This window comes from Neopsephotus bourkii, unplaced genomic scaffold (assembly GCF_033783945.1).
Source record: "Neopsephotus bourkii isolate Nb327-2 ecotype Australia unplaced genomic scaffold, CSIRO-AGI_Nbou_v1 NB_1189, whole genome shotgun sequence".
Lineage (NCBI taxonomy): Eukaryota > Metazoa > Chordata > Aves > Psittaciformes > Psittacidae > Neopsephotus > Neopsephotus bourkii.
Window position 1 is genome coordinate 2,663,232 of NW_026901674.1, and position 16,083 is coordinate 2,679,314.

Consider the following 16,083-nt stretch of genomic DNA (forward strand, 5'->3'; position numbering starts at 1 on the left):
ATGTTTTAAAACTCAGAGGTACTTATAATAGCTCAAACAACAAAAAAAATCCTATTTTACTTAATTCTCGAGCTATGAAAAATGGTCAAAGTTTCTAAGCACAATTTCGCCCCTCCCCTCAAATAGCTATTCTTTCTATTACAAGTGTAGTGCTCAAGTCATCTCCTTTGAACTGCAGTTTTTGTTATAGGTTTTGGCCACAGTGTTATTTCGGAGGAGTCAGCCAACAGGCTTACAGGGCTGTTTGGCTCGAGTTCACTTACAGTTTTCTTGGCAGCTCTGCTTATTTATGCATCTTTATTTCTCTCCCTCCCCATCTCCCTCCTCCTCGCTGCCTCTCCCCACCCGAACAGAGCGATCACCACACAGGCCCATCCTCCAAGCTGGCCTTCCAGCAAACGCCTCTGCAGTCGTTGGAGGGGATGTCGAGTTTGTCTGCAAAGTCTACAGTGATGCCCAGCCTCACATTCAGTGGATAAAACACGTAGAGAAGAATGGCAGTAAATACGGGCCAGATGGACTGCCGTATCTTCAGGTTCTGAAGGTGAGGCTTTACAGATGCTGGAGATGGTGACGACCCCTTTAAAGCATCGGATGTACTTGGTGTAAATCCAGGAGTTTTGAGATGTGAACTTCTTTTGGAAGAGGAATTGTTTGTGTTAGAAGTGAAATAATGACTTAAATGATAAGCATTTGATTGTCTAAATGCTAATGATACAGTTTATAGATGCTGTTTTGCTCTTTTTTGCTTCTGTGAAGTCCTTTATCTCTGAATGTTTCAGGCGTGTGATGCTTTTGATTTAAACCCCCCCCCCAAAAAGCCCCACAAAACTCCCAAACAGCCCCCAAACTTTCAATGTCTTGACTCTGTGTGAAGTGGAAGGCATATTCTTATGACGTGTTGGTGGTGGGACCATAGATTGGTGTCCATTTTGGGCAGCAGTGACATTGTTCTCCTGTGTTATTGGTCTATTCTAGCATTCGGGGATAAATAGTTCCAATGCTGAAGTGCTGACACTGTACAATGTGACAGAGGCGGACGCTGGAGAATATATTTGTAAGGTCTCCAATTATATAGGGGAGGCCAACCAGTCTGCCTGGCTCTCAGTTCTGCCAAGTTTACAAGGTAACAATGTTTTTTAAAGCAAGCTGGATGTAGAAGCTGGAAAAAATGGTGCTTTGGGAGACTGCAGGCAGCTTGTAGGATAACTCTTTGGCCTTGTGGTATATGTGTAATCCTCCTTTGGTGATGCAACTGGTATTACACCAGCAGCCATGGAAAAATTCCCACAATATTCTGTGTGTGCCATAACCACTGGTTTCTTTATTCCCTCTTGTGTCTGTGTGTTTATGTCGCTTTTGTTGTTGATTCTGCATACTTTGCAGTTCACATACAGGGTACTCATTGAATAAAGTAATTATGACCTATATATATATTTACACATATATATACATTCATATATATATATGAATTGTCCATAAAGTACCCATTGAAGCACAAATTAGGTCCATTTAATCACTTATAACTTCCCACATCACCTGTGAATGCACAGGGTGGGAGGGTTTTCCAGTTGTTATTCACACATTATTAACTGGGTAATAACCCACCAATAATGTGACTACAACTCAGAGCTACATTTACTTTAAAATGGTCTGGTAAAACTGTGTTTATTCCCTCATCCGGTATTTCAAAGTAATGTCTTTGAATGGAACAGAGACAAAAAGTAACAATTTCTCTAAATCTCCATCATAGAGACCTTGATGTCTTGCTGAGCCCATCTTTGGACAGCTGGAAAGCTGTCTAAGATTTACTCTGTCTGTATGAGTTTGGATAATCAGTGATACACAGATTGGTTTGGTGCATAATGACTTGTCAAGACAGAGATTAAGCAAGTCTGGAAGGAAACCTGTTAAAAAAAACCCCTACTTCCAGAATTAATTTTTCCATCTCTAAGATTTAGATCCAGTGGAAGGTGTCCCTGTCTGTGGGAGGGGGTTGGAACTCAATGATCTTTAAGGTCCCTTCCAACCCAAACCATTCTAGGATTTCCATTTCCTTGTTCTTGAACCTTTGTAAGGTCCAGTTTTTCTCTGCATTTGAGTAACAACTCATCTTTTCTTTGAACAAGAGCTGAGATTCCTTCCACTGTACTTCTAAGCAAACTACCAAATATTACCAGACTTGTATTAAAACAGCATTTGGCAACACTGCACAATGTACAATATTTATGTGAAGTGCAGTGGGTGATGCAAGGACCGTACGCTGCTTAAGACAGCTACTAAGTTGTGTCTTTTCAGGCAGAATTTAGCTTTCTTTTAATCCTTTCAGACTATATTTTTATAGTAAATTCTTTCCTCTGGAACAGGTAACTACATGTGAAGGATCCTGCGTTCTGTCCTACTTTGTTTTCTCTTTGTCTTTCAACTTTCTTTTATTATAAAAGAAGAATAAAAAAACAGCTTTGTGGGTAAATTTTTCCATGTCATTTGATTGCATGCATGTTTAGGTGGTGAGTTTAGGTCTGGTGAAGGGTGTCGATTACTTTCTGAGGTGAGCTGGGACCTGTTGGTAAACGCCTTTTGGATGAGGGATTGTGGATGGGGAAGGAGCTTTGCATCTCTGCATCTCTGCCTTTACAAAGCCCTGTGGCTCCATCTCCCTATCCACAAGAATTCTTTCAATGTCTAGCTTTTTCTCTTGCTTCCCTCTCTTGTTTTTTTTTAGGCTGCCGGTGTTAACACCACGGACAAAGAAATTGAGGTTCTCTATATACGGAATGTAACTTTTGAGGATGCTGGGGAGTATACATGCTTGGCGGGTAATTCTATTGGGATATCCTTTCACACTGCATGGTTGACAGTTCTGCCAGGTATACACTGCTCTCTTTCTGTGGTTTTTCCTCTTTTGTTTTTCCCCTTGTTGATTGCTGCAGAATTAGGCACAGCTTCTGTCTCAGAAATAGAACTTTACAATGATTTTTATTTAAACACAGGTGTCTCAAGCCAATGAATTGTTTTGTCACATATTTGCAACTCCAAAAACCTAACAACAGCAACAAAATAAAAGGGTTGGGGGAATGGCGTTTTCACTAACTTGAAATATTTTTACATCTGTTAAATGATTATCTGAAATGCTAAGGAGCTGCCTTTCCTTAGCGCTTCAGTGAGATGCCTGAAAATCAGCACATTAATCATTGTAAACTTTTTCAAGAGGATGAAAGTCAAAGCTTCTTTTGAAGCTTTGGGACTAATTTGGCCACAGTTACATACTGGTTCATTAAAATACCTGAGCTATTCAGTGTACTTCAATTCAATTTCACCTATCATCCAAATTCTGATTTTAATGCCAGTGGATTGTGTACAGAAGCAGTGTCTTCCATATCTTGGGAATCGGCTCCGTGCATCTTTAAACATTGCATGCTCTAAGAAAACAAGTAGTCATTTGCTTTTACTGCAAAGCATGTCTTGCTGTTTTGGGGTTGATGGTGTTTCTGTCCTTAAAAGAAACAAACATCAATGTGCTTTATTGCCTGGAAATTGTTATCAGCTGTTAAAGATGTAACCGTAGTTGGTTTTGACACTAGTCAAATCTTCTCGTTTATAACTGTTGGCAGCTGCCTTAGGAGGTCCTTTGAAAAAAGAACATGAACCACCTGAGGTTTGCTGGGTCATCTTGTGCTTACCATTTATTAATCGTTAATGCTAAGTAAAAGGTACAAAACCTGCATGTGCATATGGCTGAGGTTCATATTACGGGAGTGAAATGTTCCCATTTGCTGCAGATTTCTTACCCATTATTAAAATATACTGAACAAGGCAACTCTATTACATCTCACTCGTATGTGAACACCGAGCCTGCATGGCCTGTCACCAAGCAGGCAAAGCAGTACTTGTGTAGAGCTTGCTTCTGCAGTGTTTGCATTTTGCGAGTGCTTGAAATGTATTTTTTTTAACCCATTTTTGGGGATGAGATATTTTTATGAGCCTAGAATGGGGCACAAGAAAATCTCAGCTTGAAACGTGCCTTGCTTGCAGAGTGACCGCTGATTGCTGTGGAATGCTGTTTATCTGGGGGGTTCAATCCCAGATAAGGGATTAAGGACAGTGTTTGCACATATAACTGCCTTGAAGATAGTTTCAAAATGCTTTCAATCAGAGTAACAGCTATGTAGAACCACTCCCACCAAAATCTAATCTCATAGGCTTGTAACCACTGATGAGGTTACTTGAAATATGCAGTCCTTATGCAGGACTTGTTAATTAATGTATTGGTAGCAATTCAGCTTCCACTTGCCTTATGCTTCTTAATCTCACACTGGGCTCTTCAAAGAACCTCAGAGGAGGCAGGCATCCAGTATAATGCAGCAGCCAGGTCTTTGAAACCCCCCTGAAACTCCTAACCTGAGTTTAGCAGCATGATGAGGCATGATTCATCCTGCCTTCCCTCTGTGTTTTGAGATTCCCACTGAAAACTGTGGATTAACAGGCAATGCAGACTCAAGCCCAAATGTCTATTTGCACATTTATACTGTTTTAGGCTAACTAATTCAATATTTTACCCTTAGATGTGTCTTTATGTGGTTAAAATTAACTACAGGGCTTTTGAAGTTTGACTTAACCACAAAATGAACGTGAGCCTAGTTTGAGCACTCCCATTTTTTGACTCTCCCCTAAAATTATGCTCGATCATCCACTTTTTCAATGTATATGCATCTACCTTTCTAGGCAGCCACATGTATATGCCTATATGTGTACAGATACATGCACAAGCTCATGCTGAATGGCAAACTGAGAATTCAAAGCAGTAAAAGAGGAGTTACTCTCAGATTGCAAGATGGCCTAAACATTCATAACATTCTGTATGTCACACAGTCACTGCAAGAACTGCTGGTATTTTACCATGTCAGGTTGTTCCAAGCACTGTGTTGAACTATGTTTGTTACCATCTGCTAACTCTGTGGCGTGATTGTTCCCTCCTAAAAACTTCCAATCCAGCTCCTGAAAAAGAAAAAGAATACCCGACATCCCCAGACTACCTGGAAATAGCCATTTACTGCATAGGGGTCTTCTTAATTGCCTGCATGGTGCTGACGGTCATCCTGTGCCGCATGAAGAACACCACCAAGAAGCCTGATTTCAGCAGCCAGCCCGCGGTCCATAAGCTGACAAAGCGAATCCCTCTGCGCAGACAGGTAACAGAAAGTAGATAAAGAGTTCAAAAAACCTTTTACCAAACAACCAAGCCAGCACATCCTTAGCTTTGGAATGAAAAGCTTTGGAAAGGGGAATAAATAAGCATTACACCAAGTTGCACTGAGGATGGGATTTAGCTTGGCACCTAGGAGACTGGCATGGGAAGAAAGTACATCTTAACACAGCAATGTGTGTCTCAGGGCAGGGATGTTAGAGGAGGAATGAAAAAAATGGAATATGTTCTGTATTAACAGGCTATAGATGGAAAAAATGTATTTAAAGTATTTCAGGGCCTGATCCCACAGCTCATTGAAGTCAATGGAAAAAATTTTACTGACTTAATGGACTTTGGAACAGAATCCTATTTAATTGTGTATTTATAATGTTTCTAAGGTGACTATTATTGTAGTAACTAGGTACCAGATACAGAGAGGTATTTTTCAGGAAGAATTTGGAGACTGAGGGTAGGGAATTTCATAGCCAAGCATCCAGAAACAACCCCAGAATAGAAAAAGACTCTAATAAAATAAGAAGCGTGGAGATACTGTATCAGCTCTTGGACAGTTTGATAAAGATGCTGATGCTTTTGAGTGAAGAACAAAAGCAAACTTCAGATTTAAAACCAGTATTACATGAAATATGTTTTACAATTGCTTGTGGCTGGCAATGAGTGTTCCTGGAGAGGGCAGTACCATGAGGAGCAAACCAGTTCGATAACAGGACTTTGGCTTTGTCACAGGCCATCCCTTGCCAAAACAGACTCCATTCCCACATACCATCCTCTCCTGAAAGACTTGTTTCTTTTGAAGCTGGAATTGAATATGTTTTGATTTTCTTGTAGTAGGTCTTCAGGATAGACCTCTGAACCCACCATATCCTACCCCAGGTGAGGTGGAGGGATGTCAGCCCCTGAGGCTGTAGTTCACCTCACTATTCAAAACAGGGACCATCTGCAGGGGTTGCATCCAGGCTTTGCTCAGGGGGTTTGGATCTGAGGGTTTAGTTTGGGTCCACCTACACTATGGATAGGTTGTGCAGAATTTCTGCAGCGTGTTTTTAACCTGTCCAGAACATTATTAGTGTCAGAGTACCTTAAAAATACTACTTCATTGTGGGTAAATGTTTGAAATTTAGATGCACCTTCACACATGATAGGATGGAGCTTGGTCTTGGGATTTTGAGCAGTATTACTTCATTTCCTTCATGGTTTCTGAATGTCCATGGTTAAAATGCTGCCAAGTACTAATGCTTTAGCCAGTCTTCCTCTAAAGTGTAGTATTTTGCAAAATCTTGAGGTGAGGGACACGAACTTTGTCTGACCTGAAAAATATTTGGTTTGTTTTTTATGCACAAAAATGGTAATTCTTATTTCATCTGACTTTTTTCCCCACTTTTTTTGGTAATGCTATGATTTTACTCATTTGCTTAGAAATCACCGGGAAGAAGAGGGACTATGAGCGTATCACAGTGATAAGCCCTCGGCTCAATTCGCACACCTCTATGGCTAAAAATCTGTGTAGCTTTCTGGACAAAGAAGGTTTTTCTAATGTTGTATACTTAATCAGAGAGAGATACACATCAGCTGCTTAGATAAAAGACATTTATTAGATTTCTGCCTGAATACAAACGCATCATAATGACTCAGATAAGTTGACGGCATTAAAAATACCTCGGGTTTGGTGTGAGCTCAGTTGTGTCAGTTGGAAATGGTTCCTCAGGGGGAGAATGTTATTTCATTGCGTGTGACAGCAGTGCCAACCGCTGCCCTCAGTTTAGTTATTTACCGTTAAATGATGCAATATGGACCTTCTCCAAAGCTATTGTTTCATAGAGGAAAAAAATATTTGTCTTACAACATGCCTGTCAGGATTTTATTTACGTATTTTGTCTTTCTGGATCTTCTTTGCCAAAACAGCATTTTGTTTTTAAAAGGGGGGATAATTGTTCGAGGAGCAGTATATATGTTTGAAAGCGCGAATCCTATTTCAACCCCTAAGCAAAATTCCACTACTCTCAATTCTCCCAAGTAGTTTTTTGTGGACAGGAGTTTCTCATCGAAGGGCTCTCTCTCTGCTTTCATATCTTCAGAGAGGGAACCGTAACTGCTATAAGCATTAGAAGAAATTTCTATTTCTGTTCTGATGATTTCACTGGTTATTTCACTAATTGCCTGTATTAGCTTGTAGAAGGAGGGTAAAGCAAGCAATCCCTGAAGACTTGCTCATCAACAGTGAAGATTCCTTAAGTTTTCAGTTAGCATCTCCTTAGTATCTAAGGCTGCAGCAATTGTTTGGTTTCTGCTTTTTTTTACAGCTGGTTTTGGATATCAGAATTCTTGTCAAAAATGGAGAAACATCAAAAATAATCCAGGAGATGTTTTATTACATGGGCGTGTGTTTCTGGATTATTCAGCTCTGTTTGTTTTGCTGTGCTGCCAGTTTTACTTTTTGTTTTGGTTTATTTGCATTTCAGAGGTCTGTATTTAGAGCCTGCTGAGGTTTTGTCACTGAACCTTTATTTATCTCTTGGTCACAGAAGGTTCTCCCTTGCCTTTGTGCTGTGTGTGTGAGGAATAGAGAAAGTGGCTGAGTCGTTGAGAGGATGGGGGAGATGCTCGTGGCAGGTAGACTGTGAGCTGGGCAGCGATCTGGGGCTGGCTGATGGGTTTTGTTGGAATTCCAGAGAAATGAGGCCATAGATTGGGTAATTCTTGATATTGTTTTCAAAGCATTCTGCTGCTGGGTCAAGCTCCCTAAAGATTTCAATATGAAAATAATCCTGGTTCACAAAGAGGCATTTGCATGACTGTGATGCCATCTTGTCTAAGCAGGAGAAGAGTCTTGCTGAGTAACATATGGTTTGGTTTGCAGGACTAGATTCTCACACACTATTTTGTCTGAGCTACTACAGGATTCTATCATTCCCCACATGCAGGCATTTTTTTTTCCCTGCCAAAATGCAGTTCTTTTCACGTTTATAGGAGCAGTCATGATGAAGTCAGGGTTTATCAGTCTCCTCCCCCTACAAACCTCAGCCTCCCTAGATCTGGTACTTGGTTTTCGAAATAGAAACTGCTTACAGGGAAATCCAGCAAACAGTTCCTCCTTTTTATATCAAAGCAGAGATGTGCACTGCTCTGTTGGTATTAGCAATGTTCTCTATTGAAGTACAGCTTGAGATGGAGGGGGAAGGAGTATTTGTGGGATTGAACATCACAAGCTGATTTGCAGTATAGGCTTCAGGAGACAGGGTCACTGAACCAAAAAGGTACAGAGTAGCCTTTAGTAGGATATACATCTATTTTGTATAACTTATTTTTTCTCTTCTCAAATAAGTTTAATTGAAAAAGACAAAAAGACAGTCTCTGGTGACTTGCCCAGTCAAAGTCAAGTACGAGTGTGTGTCATCACTACAGCATTTCATTATTGCTATCACAATTAATCTGTCAAATATGGACCCCTTGACTTGGGTGCACATATATGTTTTAAACAGGGAGGAATGATTTCTTATGCTCAGTCTTTTAAATACGTTCCCATTAATTTATATCTACTGTCGTTGTCAAGTCTAAGCCTTCATAAAGATATAGTGAGTGCCTTTGTGATGAACAAAGACTGATTGGTTTAAAGTAAGATTTAAGCTCACCCAGAAAATAGCTAATTCAAAGTGATGATATCAGCTAGAACCTGTAAAAAAGAAAAGTGATGTGGAACAAGTAAAGTAACATGTTATTTAACATAGTATTGAGCTGTACAAATGTCATTCATTTTAAAGACTAGATTCTGAACTACAAAGATTAATACACAATTGTCAGTAGGATAGGTAGAAAGGACTTTACCTTAATACATATTTTAGTTTCTTGCTTTATCCTTAGATTTCTCTGTATGGAAACCATTGACAGTAGTACTCATTTGTTATGTTGTTGTAGTTGTATGTTGTTATAAGTGTTTCAAAAGGACTGCTTTTCATGAAGGGGTGATTATGTGTGCTTTAAAATGTCAGTACCTAACACTAGGAATCCTGTTTTGTGTAGTGCATTTAACCTTCTATTTTCCTAGATCCAGTCACTTAGGTAGACTGATTCCACCAACAGCTAATAGCGTTACTTACTAATTATATTTATATACATATATGCATATGATTTCAAATTAACTTTTATAGCAGAGCCTTCAGAAAGACTGACAATTATAGGAAATCACTGCATGGCTGCTAAAATCTCACAGCATGAGTGCCAGAACTGACAGATCTAGGCTTCGGGACATGGTATAAATCATCAGTGGAGGAAAACACCCTTCATAATCAATTACAGACAATTACACAGTGCTCTGCAGCTGATTTTGCCACATGGCATTTAAAGATTCCAGCAAAGATTTGTTTGTTTTAAATGCTCCACTGCTTAGAAATGCTTGTAAAGCATTAACTTAGAGCTGATTAAATACAGTGTGATGGCCAAAGGAAAAATACATTGGGGATATAATCATGTATTGGTGCCTGATGTTTGGACACAGCGGGCTTTTTTTCTTTCTGAAGTGCAGATCTGGGCCTGAAGTCCTGTCTTGGGCTGGTACTTTTCTTGGTTCTGGCCTCTTAAAAGCAGAAAGGAAGCACGCAAAGAAGATTTTGTGGTAGAGATCTACCTTTCTGTTGAGGTTTAGGTCCTGTTCAGTGTTTGCTTAAGTCGTGCTGACTTCTGCCTTGCTTTAATTGAGCACTCAAAATAGTTTCTTAGTGTAGTGTTATCACTTAAACAGGTGTCACCAGCACACTGGGTAGACCTTGAAGAAGTCTAATTCACCTCTATCAGATGTCCCTCATTGCTTCTCTGCTCTGGCTTGGCTTTGTTCCTTTATCTCTGAGAACAGATAAAGGTGGTGAGCTGGGTGACTGCTTCTTGGCACCTGATAGACCCCAAAGTGGCCCTGAAGTTTGTATATTGGCCATGTACAGCTACAGTCTTGAAGCAAATACTCACTATGGCTTCCATTAGGCCTGTGTCCAATGTACCTTGAGTCTTTGCATAATTGAAAGCAAAAAGAGCATCCACATACTTGAAGGCAACATCACATGCTGAAATGTAGGGCTCATGTCAAGAGTGTCACTGGTTCTTGAGCCTGCATGGTAGGAGGTTGGAGAGCAGTGCTGTAAGGAGCAAGGTAGAAAAAGGTTTTCTATATATGCTCTTACTTAAATGTATGCATTGAAGTTGACCCTGTCAACTGACCTTGGAGTAGGTGGGGTTTTACTTATTGTTTGATAGTGCACTGTAAGGCAACAAATGAAGTTGCTTAAGGGATGAGTTCAAAGGTTAATTCTTGACAACTGCATAAAAGTTGTAAGACCATTTTGAAACAGAAAATCTCCAATCACAGGCCAGCCTGGACTGGCTTCATCTTTTCTGGAGCAGATTTTTATAGCCCTTGAGCTCCTGTAACTCCTCGTACTGCTCCAGTTAGTCAATCAGAAGAATATTCCCTGGGAGTACAGTCCATTTTTCTTCGCCCAGACAGTGAGTAAGCAGTTCCTCTGGATTTCTCATCATTCCTATCCACATTAATGCACTCTGGTTGCCTACAGGATCTCTGGCCAGTCATCCAGTTATTGTGTGAAGTAAACGTGCAATAGGGTTAAAAGGGAAACTGGCAAAGTCCTTCATCTGTTTTTTTTTATACATTACTACTATTTAACTTCTGTGTTTAAAATGCATCACCAGAGTTTTTCTGTTTATTGCAGGTTTACATTTATAGGTTTTAACCGTGCTAAGACTCCTGAATTGTAGGGTAAGAGCTAGGGAAAAGATGAAACTCAGGCAGAGATCTGAACAGCATCTAATACAAATATTGCATTCATGAAGAAAAAGACCCCAGAATGTTCTGGGCCATTTCTGATACATAAGGGGTATCTAAATTTGGCAGTTTCACTTCCATGCCTGCCTGATGTCCCATGAAAACAATGGCTATAATGACAAAGAAAGGCAAGGAAATAAAAGCAATGTTAATAAATACAGGTGAATCAAGACTCGCATAAAGGTCTTGGTAGAATGGATGGGAAATAATGGGTGGATTTTGGAAATGTGGGGGAAGTGATCATAGAGTATTAGTAAGTTTGTAGTGAGAGATGGTAAAAATGGAATCCAGAAACAACGGGAAAATGAAATTTAGGGGAACTCCTTGGGGACAGAGGAGTTGCCATATTGTTTGTGGATATTTGCACATCTCGTAGTGCTGAGCTGGTTCATTTCATAAAGCATCATTTTTAAATCATAATGAAAATGAGCAGAAATACAAGCAAGAGTCTGATTCCAGCCCTGGTTCATATGCTGGCTTGCCATAATGCTCCAGCAGATGTGTTCCCCTCTGTAGACTCGGTATGCCAACATCTCTCTCTTGGACTCTGCTCAGTATTCATTTACTGATTTGTTTAGAGCTATGTAGTCTGCCTTAAGAGTAGTTTTCTGTTTGTATCCCAAGTGGTCCCCGTATCTATTATTCCAAAGAAATGTGCCAGGTACTTAGGTTTACCAAAATAAATATTAAGATTGAAGATGGTGGAAGGAATGAGTGGGGTCCAGCTTTCCTTTGAATGGTACCCTAATTTGTGCAGTTATACTCTCTTGTTCCATAGACACCTTAGTGTCTTGCATACAGAAACTGGAGCTCCTGATATTAAGAAAGGTCTGTCAGCTGCAAAACTGGTTACCAAGGCTGTTTTTTTTTATAGCAATCCTTAACACTTTTTCCTTATGAAACCTCTTTCCAGTCTTCATCTCTAGTCCTAGAAAAAGGTGTCAAGACGCCAAAACCATTTGATGAGATGGGTTTGAGGATATCTTCCTGCAAAAAGACCTCTTAAAACAAGTGGTCAAGAGTTATGAAGAGAAATCTGTTTAAGAGCATTAGCCCTGTCTTGTCAAAATACGTTGTGTAAGAGCATGACTTGAAAAAGCCTTCCAGCCCCATTCTGAGGAGCTTGAGTAATTCCGTGGGCTGAGATGCTGTAATTGCTACTTGAGCTTAATATAAGGAAGCAGTAATATGGACTTCTCAGGTGACATGGAGACAAGAGGATTTTGTGTTCACATCACTGCGTCACTGATTTTCACTTTAATGCTGTTAGGATCTATTTGCTTATAATTGCTTCATCTAGTTATAAGATCTGTGGAACAAAATTGTAACCTGGTGACATTTTACATAAGCAACCCTGGGTATTACATGAGCAAACCTGGTGTCAAAGCTGACTCCAGGCGAAGGGGATAAAGGTCAACAGTGGTAGTTGTTCTGATCCTCTAGGCTTTCAGCTTGGGCAGGGTCCCAGCAATGCTGGCTGAGAAGCACCTCCTGCCACCTGATGTGAGGATGATACCAGCAATGGCACTGTGAAAGAGCCTGCATCCTGCTTTGACCACCAGATTCGGGCTTGACCAAGCCTTTCATGGCCTGAAGAGAGAAGGACGATTCACACTTAAAGGAGAAGACTGTCAATACAAGCATTTTTGTTTCGTCCTCATGTTCACATGAAACTCTGAGGTCAGGAGACAGCAGGTTGCTGCTTGCAGGTTTGGGGGAAGAACCTTATGGAAGATTCACACCAAAACAAGTTTTGTTACATGGAAGAGCTGCCTCCTTTTTCAAAGCAGTTATCATTAAGTGTCTTTGCTCTAAGGAGAATGTTGAGACCCATGAGAAATCATACTCCAAAGTGAATTACATTTCAAAGCATTGGACATTAAGTTATTTTTAGGACCTCTTCTCCACATTGCCTGCAGAATCTTTAATTAAGAATGTAGTTAACTGAAAACTTGAGTATCCCCCAATTATTGTGATAGCTTTTTCATGCTTTTGATATTGAACGCTTAAAAAATATGGAATCGTAGAATCATTTAGGTTGGAAAAGACCTCTGAGGTCCGTGAGTCCAAACATAAACCCAGCGCTCCCAAGTCCACTGTTAAATCATGTCCCCAAGCACCACATCTGCATTCCTTGTAGAGACCTCCAGGCCTGGTAGCTCCACCGCTGCCCTGGCAGCCTGTTCCAATGCTTTTGATAACCCTTTTGGTGCAGATGTTTTTCCTAATATCCAATTCAACCCTTCCCTAATGCAACTTGAGGGTTTTTTTCTTCTTGTCCTATCACTTGCTAACTGGAACAAATTCAACACCCACCTTGCTACAACCTCCTTTCAGGTAGTTGTAGAGAGCATTAAGGTCCCTTCTGACCCTCCTTTTCTCCAGGTAAACCAACTCCAGGTTCCTCAGCCATTTCTCATAACACTTGTGCTCCAGGCTCTTCACCAGCTTTGCTGCCCTTCTCTGATGAAAAATATAGGAGCCTTTGCAAAAAAATAATGTTTTTAATCAAAAATCCAAAACTTGAATTTGCTATTAACACAAAAAAAATAAAATAGTAAAATTGTCTTCAGAGTGAATGCATTTAAAACTTACATGGTTTTTGACCTATGGGGCAGACACAGCCTTGGCAGCAATTAGAGTTAATGTTGTGCTTACAGGGAGGGGAAAATACCTGAGAATCGTGCACTAGAAACAGGACTGTAGGTTCACTTCCCAATACCACTGTTCTGAGCTGGCTTGGTTATCAGGTGCTGCCGGGTTCCAGATTTTGGGTCAGAATTACATCTCTGCCTTTCTTTTTTGCATCTTGTATTACAACAATAGGTGTCAGCCGACTCGAGCTCCTCCATGAATTCCAACACGCCTCTGGTGAGGATAACCACTCGCCTCTCCTCAACTGCCGATGCCCCCATGCTGGCAGGAGTCTCGGAATATGAATTGCCAGAAGACCCAAAATGGGAGTTTCCAAGAGATAAGTACGTAGTCTGTTTCCTTTCGCAGTGCCTATGCACATCTGAAGAGCATGATTTGTAATGTGTCCTTTTAACTCAAGAAACCCTGGGAAATCTCAATTACCCAAATCTCCTGAAGATCAAGGTGCAGTTCCATTATCTGAAGTCAGTTTGTTTAAATAGAAACTAGATTTTCTCTGCCTGTTGTTCTGGTTTTATTTTCAGGTTTCTTGTGAGTTTTCAGATATTCTGCTAAATGCATCTCCTCTATCAGGAAAAGAGTGAACCTCAAATGTTATCTCAAAATATATATGGTCTAGACTGGGAGAAGTAGCCGCATACAAGCATTGGTGAAGGACAGTCAAGATTTCCTCCAGCAATACCTCTGTACATTAAACCATGTTCTTCAGTTATTACTCCAGTTAATATTTATAGAGCAGGTAATACAATATCATGTACGAGATAACGTCTAGAATATGGTATTAGACAGCCTTTTTCTGTCAAGACTCTGGGTAGGATTTGTTTTGATTTCATATTAATGGAGATGGTGATTTTTGATTTAGGGGCACATTTTGCATATTGTATGCATATATGTATAACTTCTGTGGCTTAAAAGTATTAGGTTTCAAGCAGAGCGTGCTGAATTTTGATATATGCAAATTTGTGTGGCTCCATAATGTTTTCTTCAAAGTCTGTTGACTAACATGCAAAATGAGCTTCTGAATAATCTAATTAAAGATGTAACCGTATTTTTTAATATAAAGAAGACATGTAAAAGAGAGGTAGAACCATGATTATATATTAATGTTAATACTAGCTTGAAGAAGTCTTTAGGTGGCTTTGAGAAAATAACCCCTTTTATCACGAGCAGTTCTCTTTGAAAGTTCAGGGTTGTACCTTTTGGATGGCAGAGCTGTAATTCTGAACCTTCTGACAACTGTTCTGGAAATCATTTTAATGATGTAGCTGCAAAGCAGTGCAAAATGCCGTAATTGCCACCTGCAGGATTCTAGTCAACAGTGGGGGCCTGTATATGTGCTTCTGTCAGCCCGGGCCCTGTGGGGATACACTAAATGCGGAAAAACTTAGAGTGCTAAACATTTCAAACCAGCATTCAGCACAAATGGTGGTGGAGCAGATTGGCAATGAAAGGAGGCTATTTAGAGGCAGTTTATTAGGTTGGGGGGCAGGAGGCACACAATGAGGGGTTTGTTACTTTAGTCCTAGCAGGGCAATAGCACATAAATTAACCAGTTTCCAATGCAAATGTTTGTTCTCTGCCAAGAGCCTAAATTCAATTTTAGTTCTGGAGTGACCTCAGCATAGCATAACGCTGCCCTTCAGTCTTTGCACCTTTTAAAACTCGCATTTGCTTTAGAAACCGATCCAAAACAGCTCGAGGAATTCTAACCGAGGCAAAGACCGCATCTGACAAGGAGTCAGCGGGGCTGCCCTCCGGAGGAGGCGCCTCTCACTTCTGACTTGTGCCCAAGTAGATAAGCAGGGTTTTCAAACCACTGAGCCTTGGTTTAACGCTCCCCTGTGGATGATATGACAATGTCTCCCTGTATTTCACTGGGGAAGACAGAAGTCCATGCTTTAAGAATGAGTCCCTACATATACTGTATCTGTGAATCTTGCTTTTGACCATAAAAAACCAGTCCTGAAGAACTTGGTTATGAAAATGCTTATCTGAGTCTGCCCCCTCCTCCGGATAACATTAGCAGCATCAAACTCATCGACCACCCTCCTGCATTTCTGCTACGGCACTGCTTCTGGTTGTTAGATGATATTTTCTGCAAGTAAAGGAGCCCAAATCTGGCCCTTAAGCATTTAGGCTGGAGCAAAAAAGATTTTGCTCAGAGGCTTTAAAGTTTCTTTTTAATTCTTTCTATCTTCATAAATCTGAGATTGACATCTCTATGTCTGTTACAGCTGAGTAGGATTTGCAAGCAGGTATATGCTCTGCAAAATACACTTTGCACAGCATGCTTAATAACTGCTCCTTTTAAAAGGTTTCTGATGTGGATACCATGATTATAACAGAGTTTCAGTTTCTTCCAGTCTCTGCTTCCTGCTTTCTGAGCGGGCCCCAG

The 16,083-nt window shown here is 40.4% G+C and overlaps 1 protein-coding gene across 12 annotated transcripts in view; it reads left to right on the top strand.

The window, feature by feature from the left end:
* Window positions 1–16,083, top strand: part of FGFR2 (fibroblast growth factor receptor 2) — an 86,137-nt gene that overhangs the window by 53,086 nt on the left and 16,968 nt on the right. For 4 of the 12 annotated variants that reach the window (XM_061364170.1, XM_061364158.1, XM_061364163.1 and 1 more), the window contains 4 exons: window positions 354–544; window positions 979–1,126; window positions 4,996–5,198; window positions 13,860–14,011. In XM_061364170.1, the coding sequence (XP_061220154.1) occupies window positions 354–544; window positions 979–1,126; window positions 4,996–5,198; window positions 13,860–14,011 (694 nt within the window). Of the gene's footprint in view, window positions 1–353; window positions 545–978; window positions 1,127–2,725; window positions 2,871–4,995; window positions 5,199–13,859; window positions 14,012–16,083 lie in introns of all 12 variants that reach the window. The other 8 variants (XM_061364160.1, XM_061364165.1, XM_061364168.1 and 5 more) reach the window with 3 other exon arrangements.